Here is an 11,076-nt window from a genome sequence, read left to right as displayed (position 1 = left end):
GAGTCTCAGAGCCAGTGTGTGGGCTCAGGCAGGAGGGGCTGCCGCATGAGCTCTCGATGGCAGGGGCTTTTGGCTCCCAAAATCGTATGTGAGCTGCTCTTCATCCATGGCTGGCTGGCCCAGATAGAAGGGTGGGTGGGGGCCCTGGCCCAGCTCAGAGGAGATGGACAGCAGTGGTCTGAGAAACACCGCAAGTGGCACTGTCCCCGGGAGGCCCGGTGGGCTCTGCCCAGCGCCAGCCTCTGCCTCGGTCTGCGTCCCACCTACGCCGAGCCACCCCCGAACTTCCCCAGACAGAACCATGAAAACAGCCGAGAGAGCAATGACTTAGTGTGTGAAAGGCATGGATGGATTTTATTGATTACCCTATATCTACAATTTGAGGTAAAATAGAAGCAACACATAAAAGGGCCTATTTCTGCTACCATGTCATATAATTCTCCATTGTGAATATTGTGATAAAGCTACTGAGAACTATGCTGTCACAGAGCCTAGCTTCTTGTAGAGCTGGTATTTTACAACTCGCATTGCTTGTGAAATCTCAACACATGTAAGACTCTCCTAGGAAGGCGCAGAACGTCAGAGGTTGCATCCTCAGCCCCCTGATCCCTCCTCCCTCCCCGTGCTGGCACCTCAGGGTTACAAGAAGAACTAGGAAGTAACGCCGGCCACGGCGAGCCCTGGAGAGGGGGCCGGCTAGAACCGCGTTCCTAAGAATCCACGCCACAGCAGGTCCCGTCCCGCGATGTCGGGGCCTTAGTGTCATCGAGCTAGCCCCAATCCTCAACCCGATCTTCAACTTCTGGTACACCATGCATTTTATTTGGACGAAAAGTAAAAGTGGAAGAGGTTCTCTCTGTATTTACTCTGTAATTCACACGCTGAGATACTGACCTCTGACTGTTAGGTGATCCAGATGGTTTTGCTTTTAATTATGATAAAAAAACATAGGAACCATGAGAGATAGCTTAGGAAAAGGTTTAGTCAAATATACAGATAGGAACTGTTCACTCAGTCATTAAGGAGAGCCGTGAACAAAAGATCATTTAAATGATTTTTTTTTTTTTTTTTTCAAATAGAAAAACTAAAGAACTGAACTATCACAGGAATTTTTCTTCACTGCAGAAGCTGAGATGTTCCAGTAGGAGATATCTTCACTTGATTGGAAAATAAACACCGTAACTCAAGGCTCTGCTGAGTACATAAAAAATCTGGTGAGATTCATTCCTGTCATTTTCCCTGTCGTTTCCCAGCATTGCTGTAAAATCCTGATAATACATTCCCAAGTACACCAGCCATTCCAGACCCACAGTCACTCTGCTCTTTAATTCACAGAACTGCTGAAAAAGTAGACATTTCTATCTAAAAGTAGAAAAAAAGGTTTGTATAGAAGGTATTTCTGTTATACAAGTATATTACACAGCTTGGGGAAGTAACACGTCCGAAAAGCTCTTCTCAACCACTGATACTTTAAGCTAAAATAGGAGAGAAAACAAACAAGCAAGCAAACAGGTTAATCTAATTACAGGAATTTAACAGTCACGAATATCACAACTTAATTTGCAAATTCGGGTGACAGTGACTTGGATTCAGATGCGCTCATAAAGCGGGATGAAACCTTAAGTCCATGAGCTGACAGGGTAAGGCAAACTCCAGTACAACAAGTCTCTGGATTTAAAAAAAAAAAAAAATCCATTGTCAAAGTTTCCTGACTTCGGGTCTCAAGCTACTGCTCCTGTTATAAGTTGGCCAAATTTAAGAAATCTGGAATAACAGGATCAGACTTGTGAACTCAACTCTGCAAGATGAACAATAGATCTGCAGCTCTGTGAGACTCTGCAAAATACTATTACTACGGAAAAAAAAAAAAGTCAGTCTAATGATTCTGACTCATAGTGAATTCCAATGAGAAGGACAACGTTTACTCTATAGATTAGAAACAACATTCTTTTTAAGGCAAAAGTGCTTTTACATCTTTGACTGAGAGACATATATTGATCCAAGGAGAATCTCCCTGTTGAATCTTCTAGCTTAAACATCCAGGAAGGCTCCCACCTGGCTCCCACATTCCCTGAAGGCAGGGCCACCATCTTATGTGAAAATGGGGAGATCACATTAGCTACGCGTATGCAGGGGGTTCAGATGGACACCACACGGCATCCCTGACACAGAAGCTGATTTACCCTAGGAGGGAAGAGGTCTACCACGTGGGGTCTGGTTCTTGCTTGATCTGAGAGCTTCCATCAGTCTCTTTTATTTCTATCAATGGAAACAAAATGGTACCGATTAATGATTTTGCAGACCTGCTCAATGATAAATCCATTCGTACCAAACTGTTTACTAAGATATGGTTTAATAATAAGAAGGACAAGACACCAAACATCAAAAGAGCTTCAGAGAGAGAAGTCTCTCTAGCAACGCATTCAAAATTTTGTTACTTAAGTTTTCAAAGTAACAAACATCTCCTGGCTTCTATGCATTTAAAGGACACACATTATGTTATCTAGGTTATGTAGCAGAGTCATTCGCGGAGAATTTACCAAGTCATCTGGGGGAAATGGAGCAAAAGCAGCTATGCGTCATCTCGCAACAGCATAACCTGCAAATCCAATTCACCCAGAAGAAAGAGAGCAAAACCACCACTCAGTTCTAGTGAAATAGTTTAAACACACAATCCTTTGTCCTGGTAAAAAGTCTTGGCTGGGCGAGGTGGCTCGTGCCTGTAATCCGAGCACTTTGGGAAGCCAAGGCCGGCAGGTCACTTGAGGTCAGGAGTTCCAGACTAGCCTGGCCAACATGGTGAAACCCTGTTTCTACCAAAAATACAGAAATTAGCCAAGCATAGTGGTGCAGGCCTGTAATCCTAGCTACTTGGGAGGCTGAGGCAGGAGAACTGCTTGAGCCTGGCAGGCGGAGGTTGCAGAGATCACACCACCTCACTCCAGCCTGGGTGACAGAGTGAGACCCTGTCTTAAAAAAAAAAAAAAAAAAAGAAAAGAAAAGAAAGAAAAAGAAGAAAGAAGAAGTCTTAAGGACTTGCAGGACCACCCCACCCTTTTACCTTCTGTGGCTGGAACTTCCAACTGGCTTGGTTCAGCTGATTCTAAAGAGAAACACAGAGACTGATTTCCACATTGTTCAACAGCTGCTTTATACTATGAAAGAACCCAGGAGGAGGAAGAGGAGAAAAGCCCTCCAGACTCTGTACAAACACAGGCGCATGATGAAACAATGCCCACGGTCTTGAGGTGGAGCACACAATTATCCAAGTGTACTTTCAAATTTCTGTTTCTCAAATGTGGTCCTAAGTTCACATATACAGCTGAAGTCTCAAAGAGCAGTCTTAACATAGCTCTACTGTGAAAACAACAAGTGCCTTAGTTATGCTTTCTTCCTCATCCTTCTGTTTACTCCCTTTAATAAAAGCTTTTCATTACTTTTTTGTTTTTGTTCATATGTTTGTTTTTTTGAGACACGATCTCCCTTTGTCACCCAGGCTGGAGTGCAGTGACGTGATCTTGGCTCAATGCAACCTCCACCTCCCAGGTTCAAGCGGTTCTCCTGCCTCAGCCTCCCAAGTAGCTGGGATGACAGGCACACGCCACCACGTCCCGCTAATTTTTGTATTTTTAGGAGATATAGGGTTTTACCATGTTGGGCAGGCTGGTCTCGAACTCCTGATCTCAAGTGATCCACCCGCCCCAGCCTCCCAAAGTGCTGGGATGGCAGGTGTGAGCCATCGCACCCAGCCTCATTACTTTCAATGACTCACATAGCACCGGGCCATTCCACTTGTTTTTTAAGGAATTTTTTAAAAGCATAATCTGTACATTTCTACTCAAGAACATTTTGCTCAATCACTTATGGCAGACATTAGAAACGGACGGCACAGAGTCAGGTTAAAATGACGACCCTCTTTCTCTGCCATTTCATCCTGCCCATTAATCCTGGGGTTCCTGATGTTAGGCCTGAGCTGGGATAGGGGGTGCAAATGGTTTGCAGCCCCCTGTTCTCAATCAGGACCCACAGCTTGAATTTATGTTTTGATCAGCTGTCAAACCCAGGAGTGAAAACCACAGAGAAGCATGTGTGCCCTGTGTAACTGAGTCCCCTCAGGGCAGGCGACTGAGTGGCAGGAGTAGCTCCGGGCCCTCCCCTGCCTCACTCACCTTGTATCACGGGGCCTTCTGACTCATTCTGATCAACCAGCTCTGAAAATGAAGCAGATTGGTTTAATAATGTAAGGACGCGTTGTTCCCTTTGACAAGCATTTTAACATACATTTGCTCAAGATGAGAAGGATACAAACCTCAGAGTTCTGACACGGTCCTCAGAATCACTAATTCATAGTAATTACCATAAAACTCTATTCCACACTACCGCACAAGAACAGGAACAAAAGAGAACATTTTATTTATGTATGTATTATTTATGTAAATAAATAATTTATTGAGACAGAGTTTTGCTCTTGTTGTCCAGGCTGGAGTGCAATGGCACGATCTCAGCTTACTGCAATCTCTGCCTCCAGGATTCAAGTGACTCTCCTGCCTCACCCTCCCAAGTAGCTGGGATTACAGGTGTCTGCCACCACGCCCAGCTGATTTTTGTATTTTTAGTAGAGACAGGTTTTCACCATGTTGGATGGGCTGGTCTTAAACTCCCAACCTCAAGTGATCCACCTGCCTCAGCCTCCAAACTGCTGGGATTACAGGCGTGAGCCACCGCTCCTGGACTCACTTTTGTACATTTTTAATAATAAAGTTAAGAGAACAAAAACACACTTGGAAAACTAAGTTTGGCTTAAAATACTACTGAAAATGACATCAATGTTAAGGAATTGAAAGGACATTTGTTTACCCGCTCGGCAATATTTGAAAGCCCAATGTGTGCCAGACACTGTGCTGAAATAGTAATAGAAGCAGGCACATTAAGTGACTGACTTTGGCACGAAATCCAAGCACAGTCATTATAACAGTCATAAAAGCAGTAATAAATATAGATTGTATTCGCTGAGCACATACCGTAGGCTAAGCACATACTATAGGCTAGATGCTGTTCTAGGTTAGGGGGCTGCAAACTCTTTTCTTACAGAGCCAATCAGTAAGCATTTTAGGTTTTGCAAGCACACACTTGCTGTTGCCACCTCTCAGTTCTGCCATAAACAAATGAACACGATGGTGGTTTCAATAAAACTTTATGCACACACCTCGGTGGGAGCTTGCTGACACTTGTTCTAGATGCTTTCCATCTACTGGAACGACTCCCCCAGAATCAGTGCTATTATTACCATTTTATGATTAAGCACATCGAGGATAGGAAAAGTTAAGAAGCTTGAAGAATTTTACAACTTGGAAGTGCCTGGTGTTTTTACTGAGGGCTAAAATAAGTATCTGGCATGGCTGCTGACGTAGGTGAAGGAACGTGATATACTTTAAACACATATACACACTCACACGCACACATGTCAGACCCCGGGGAAAAAACAGAAACACTTCACAAAATACTCACGGTTATTAATCACAAGTCCTGGAAATGGTCTAAAGAGAGAAACAAATTGTAAAGTATAATAATTTATTTTCACTCTATAAGGATTTACAGGTATAACTGTCTATTCAACTCATATCTAGCCCATGTCATTTACGTACTACAGTGAGAAGTATTATCCACGATCTTATAAACTTATGGAAGAGATAGATACGTATCCATAATAATAACACTGTTAGAAAATGTTACGCAGTAAATGGAGGAAAAACAAAAAACAGAAACGCCAGAGCAGGGAACAGAGTGATTCTAAGTTCAATGCACGGAAGAACGCAAGGGGCTTTTGGCCTAACTCCTGGGAATGATATGGAGAATGACTATGGGGAAGCAGAACAAAAATATGAGATTTTGAGGGAAAGAAGGTTGGAAGAAGACGAGTGAATGAGAAGAAGCCTCAAGAGGATTTAATGAGATTTCTGAGTGCCAGTCCTAAGAGATGTGAACTAGAGGCAGTGGCAGTTTGATGATGAACTGATTGGGTAGGTTGAGTTGTAGCTAAGTTTCTGGGGCGCTGGAAGAAAAAGAGGAAGATAACCTGGGGTTGGTGCTCAGGTGGGCATCTCCTTTTTTTTTTTTTTTTTTTTTGAGACGGAGTCTCACTTTGTCGCCCAGGCTGGAGTACAGTGGCGCCATCTTGGCTCACTGCAAGTTCCGCCTCCCGGGTTCAAGCCATTCTCCTGCCTCAGCCTCCTGAGTAGCTGGAACTACAGGCATGCACCACCACGCCCGGCTAATTTTTTGTATTTTTAGTACAGACGGCGTTTCACTGTGTTAGCCAGGATGGTCTCGATCTCCTGACCTCATGATTCGTGCGCCTCGGCCTCCCAAAGTGCTGGGATTACAGGTGTGAGCCTCCGCGCCCGGCCTAGGTGGGCGTCTCTTATGGTAACAAGGATACAGGAAGGAATGTGGCACTCAAATGGTGTTAGAGGATGAGTACAATCATCATGCCTGCTCTACAGGAGGGAGCTGACACTCTCCGTGGTAACAATGGTCACTCTCATTTACAGACAAGGAACAGAGTGACCAGGCTAACAAATGGCTGATGCGAGGTTGAATCCGTCTGAGCCAAAGCCTGTGACACGGCGCCCTAAGACAGAGGTTGGCAAAGTTTTTCTTTCTTTCTTGAGATGGAGTCTCACTCTGTCGCCCAGGCTGGAGTGCAATGGCATAATCTCGGCTCACTACAACCTCCACCTCCTGGGTTCAAGCGATTCTCCTGCCTCAGCCTCCCGAGTAGCTGGGACTACAGGCACGTACCATCATGCCCAGCTAACTGCTGTATTTGTGTACAGACAGGATTTCACCATGTTGGCCAGGCTGGTCTGGAACTCCTGACCTCAGGTGATCTGCCTGCCTTGGCCTCCTAAAATGCTGGGATTACAGGCGTGAGCCACCGTGCCTGGCCAAGGTTTTTCTATAAAGTGCTAGAGAGTAAATATTTTAGACTTTGAAGGCCATGCCGTCTCAGTCCCAGCTATTTACTCACTGTGACAGGAAAGCAGCCATGGATAATACGGGCGTAGCTGTGTTTCAGGAAGTCTCTAAAAATAGGAGGCAGGCTGAATTTGGCGAACAGTCCTAGTTTGCCAACCCTTTGCCAAAGAATTAAAAGAGTCGGCTTAGGCAGAGGCACATCTAACATTCTAACGATGAAACAAGTTATCTTTATTTGTTCATTGCGTCGCACAGGAAGCCTGATTCGAGGACTACCTGTGGCTGCGTTTTAGATGAGTCAGCCTCATGAGCTCCAGACTCGTTCCTGTGACTAAGCAGAAAACTCTCACTTACCTAATGACCGTGAATTTGATAAACTCGGCAGAATCTAAGATCCTTCTCATGGAGCTGATTTCCAGGTAGCTGGGGGCTTTGAAGGACACCCCCGGGGGCATGCCGTCAACCACCACACAGCCAGGGTTAATTGTGATTTTCCTGTAGGGAACTTTCACAGGAAAACCCATACCAATGGCTTCACCTACAGTGACAGTGAGACAAACAGCACAACAGCACAGATGAACCCACTGCCTTAAAAAGTCTGTCAAAAGCACCAGATGAACATTTATTTTAAAGACTGTCTCTGCTGTTAACTAAGGTCTTTGTACACGTCAAACAAATTTAAATATGAACCTTAAAAAAATTTGTTTTTGAGACAGAGTCTCACTCTATCACCCAGGTTGGAGTGCGATGGCTTGATCTCAGCTCACTGCAATCTCTGCCTCCCAGGTTCAAGCAGTTCTCATGCCACAGCCTTCTGAGTAGCTGGGATTACAGGCATGTGCCACCATGCCCAGCTAATTTTTTGTATTTTCTAGTAAAGACAGGGTTTCACCATGTTGGCCAGGTTGGTCTCGAACTCCTGGCCTCAACGAATCCACCCGCCTCGGCCTCCCAAAATGCTGGGATTACAGGCGTGAGCCACACTGCCAGACGGTGAACGTTAAATTCATGAACTTTTGTACTGACAATCCATAATATAACACTAATGGTATCTTATTAAATAAATTTAGCATAAACAAAACACTTACTTTTAAATTTTAATTCCTTTTCTATAGGAGGATTACAACCACCTAACCATCATCTGCTGAAAAGATCTTATTAAAACAAATCTCTTTGCTTATAGCAACTGTACTTTGCAAATGCAAAACTTACCAAATTTCCGACTAAAGAGGTCATTCACTTGTTCTCTTAGCTGTCTAGCTTTTTCAACTTTCGAGAGTCTTTCATTATCATCATCTAAAACAGTTCAGAGAAAATCCAAAACTTAAATACTGCCTTTTTTTTTTTTTTTTTGGTAAAGAGATGGTATCTCACGATGTTGCCCAGACTGGCCTCGAACTCTTGGGCTCAAGCGATCCTCCTGGCTTAGTCTCCCAAGTAGCCAGGACTACAGGTACAAGCTGCGGCTCAATGATGCACTTTTAATCCCAATTTACAGGAGCTCTGTGTAATGTTTTCAAGCATTTGCCATTTTTAAATGATTTAAGTATTTGAGCACTTTGAACTCAATTAAATTTGAAATTGTTTAAAATAATGCCTAACTAAAAATGTTACAAACTTATTCTTGTTATAAAGACCTTTACCTGCTGTTTTATATAGATTTTTTATTTCCCAGACGGAGTATCGCTCTGTCACCCAGGCTGGAGTACAGTGGCGCCATCTTGGCTCACTGCGACCTCTGCCTCCCGAGTTCAAGCATTGCTCCTCCCTCAGCCTCCCAAGTAGCTGGGATTACAGCCACGCACCACCACGCCTGGCTAATTTTTTTTGTATTTTTAGTAGAGACAGGGTTTCACTATGTTGGCCAGGCTGGTTTTGAACTCCTGACCTCAAGTGATACTCCCGCCTCAGCCTCCCAAAGTGCTGGGATTACAGGCGTGAGCCACCGTGCCCGGCCTTATACAGAATCTTTTTAAGGAACAGACTAGACACATTTGGGTGGTTAACAGGATTTAGCTCATGCCAAGTGCCAAAACTTGCGGGAGCTGTTTGGATAGCAAGTGTATTTGGAAGGCAACTGCTGCAGGGGTCTGGGAGGAGCGCCAGGCAATGTGTAATGTATCTGAGTACCTGGAGGGGCTGAGCAAACCTCTCTAGCTGGGAGAGTCCAAGAGGCCCTGAAGAGACCCCCACAAACGATGATGGAAGCAGAGAAATCATACCTGGAATTGTCACCTGAATGATGTTAAGGTCTTCTACACCTGAGGCAGTAGTATTAACGTTGGGTGATGAATTTATTTTTCCTGAAAATATAAATTTAAAATCAGAATTCGTAGAAAACATGGTCAACATCTCTAATAATCATGCTGTCTGAGACTGTTTGATCTCAGTCCTGTTCAAGGTTCTTTCTTTCCATGGTACATCATTTCAGGAAGACATGACGCCCCCTGAAGGGCTGCTTTTCACTGGTTTTCTCTTCCTGGCGGTGCTTAGGAGAACATCACACACAAACAGAGCCACCCAATTATTAAAGAACTGAAAACTGTGAAATAGCCCAAACTACAACTTCGAATGGGTTTTCCTTTTTTTTCTTTTTTTTTCCTTTTTTCTTTTTCTCCTGAGATGGAGTCTTGCTCTGTTGCCCAGGCTGGAGTGCTATGGTGCGATCTTGGCTCACTGCAACTTCCGTCTCCCAAGTTCAAGCGATTCTGCTGTCTCCTCAACCTCCTGAGTAGATGGGATTACAGGCGCCCGCCACCACACCTGGCTAATTTTTTATATTTTTAGTAGAGACAGGGTTTTGCCATGTTGGCCAAGCTGGTCTCGAGCTCCTGACCTCGGGTGATCCACCCGCCTTGGCCTCCCAAAGCACTGGGATTACTTGTGTGAGCCATCGCGCCCGGCCTCAATGGCTATTCTTTAAACAATGTTTGTAAACCACAGCTGCACGGTGCACGCCTAAAAGCGTGTGTTCTATAGCAATGAAAATACAGAAAATGCACTCACTGGGAGGGCTCTTAGAGGAGGTGCTCTCCTTAATCGCCGTCTCAAACATTTCGGGCCTATAGACAAAAGAGAAAAAAAAACGTGCTGATCAAACAGTAAAACTCTGACGTTAAAATGTAAACAACTCAAAGATTTACAAACCAGTAACTCTGTAAAGTCTAAATTCAATTCTTAGTCATGAAGAACAGAAATCATATGGTTATCTAAAGAACCACAGCCAAAAACACAAACCACAATTGTAAATTTAACATCCATCGCTGCCTCTCATTGGCCGCCCTTCCCCTATGCTGGTTTTATTGGCATCTTCTTTATAAGGGTAGAATGTATGCTGAAAAGAATCAGCGCCAGACTTGAGGATGGAAAGAGAAAACGCCCCACGTGTGCAGCATGGAAACACAAGATGGGCTGTGAAAACAGGAGCACTTGAGGCTCTCGCTCCGCAAGTGGAAGCAGAGGGCTTAGGGGCTGCCAAACCTCTGCAGACCTGGCCAAAAGTATAAAAGGTGGGCCACTGGCCAGGCATGGTGGCTCATGTTCATAATCCCAGCACTTTGGGAGGCTGAGGTGGGCAGATCAAGAGGTCAGGCATTTGAGACCAGCCTGACCAACACGGTGAAACCCCATCTCTACTAAAAATACAAAAATGAACCAGGCGTGGTGGCACGTGCTTATAATCCCAGCTATTCGGGAGGCTGAGGCAGGAGAATCGTTTGAACCCAGGAGGCGGGATTTGCAGTGAGCCCAGATTAGGCACCACTGCACTCCAGTCTGGGGTACAGAGCAAGACTCCATCTCAAAAAAAAAAAAAAAAGAGGTGGCCATTATGTTTGGCAAGGCCAGCTTTGCTTGAGAGCATCCCCGGGTGACTCAAAATTAAGCCTAACACCAAGTAAATGAAACCTAAAATTCATTTCAATTGATTTCAAGTAATTCATGCACATTAGCATGTACTATAAAACTCCAATTATTCTTATTTCTTTTTTTTCTTTTTTGAGACAGAGTCTCACTCTGTCACCCAGGCTGGAGTGCAGTGGCACAATCTCGGCTCACTGCAACCTCCACCTCCTGGGTTCAAGCGATTCTCCTGCCTCA

At 44.5% G+C, this 11,076-nt stretch overlaps 1 protein-coding gene and 1 long non-coding RNA gene across 7 annotated transcripts in view; one reads left to right on the top strand and one right to left on the bottom strand.

The window, feature by feature from the left end:
- Positions 1-327: 327 nt before the first annotated feature.
- The window catches only part of GTF2I (general transcription factor IIi), a 79,478-nt gene continuing 68,729 nt past the window's right edge, over positions 328-11,076 (bottom strand). For 5 of the 6 annotated variants that reach the window (XM_011995229.1, XM_011995232.1, XM_011995233.1 and 2 more), the window contains 9 exons: positions 9,985-10,040; positions 9,201-9,281; positions 8,191-8,274; positions 7,333-7,516; positions 5,509-5,537; positions 4,170-4,211; positions 3,062-3,103; positions 2,184-2,259; positions 328-1,475 (listed from right to left, as the gene is read on the bottom strand). In XM_011995229.1, the coding sequence (XP_011850619.1) occupies positions 2,201-2,259; positions 3,062-3,103; positions 4,170-4,211; positions 5,509-5,537; positions 7,333-7,516; positions 8,191-8,274; positions 9,201-9,281; positions 9,985-10,040 (577 nt within the window). In that variant the 3' untranslated portion in view covers positions 328-1,475; positions 2,184-2,200. The remainder of the gene's footprint in view (positions 1,476-2,183; positions 2,260-3,061; positions 3,104-4,169; positions 4,212-5,508; positions 5,538-7,332; positions 7,517-8,190; positions 8,275-9,200; positions 9,282-9,984; positions 10,041-11,076) is intronic. The other variant, XM_011995230.1, reaches the window with a different exon arrangement.
- On the top strand, positions 5,628-6,682 carry LOC105550331. The gene is made up of 2 exons (XR_001007691.1): positions 5,628-6,093; positions 6,411-6,682. It is a non-coding gene; the product is annotated as an uncharacterized LOC105550331 (long non-coding RNA).

The sequence above is a fragment of the Mandrillus leucophaeus genome, unplaced genomic scaffold (genome assembly GCF_000951045.1).
Source record: "Mandrillus leucophaeus isolate KB7577 unplaced genomic scaffold, Mleu.le_1.0 Scaffold479, whole genome shotgun sequence".
In the NCBI taxonomy this organism is placed as follows: Eukaryota; Metazoa; Chordata; class Mammalia; order Primates; family Cercopithecidae; genus Mandrillus; species Mandrillus leucophaeus.
Note: the sequence above shows the minus strand (reverse complement) of the source record. Positions and strands in the feature narration are given on the sequence as shown.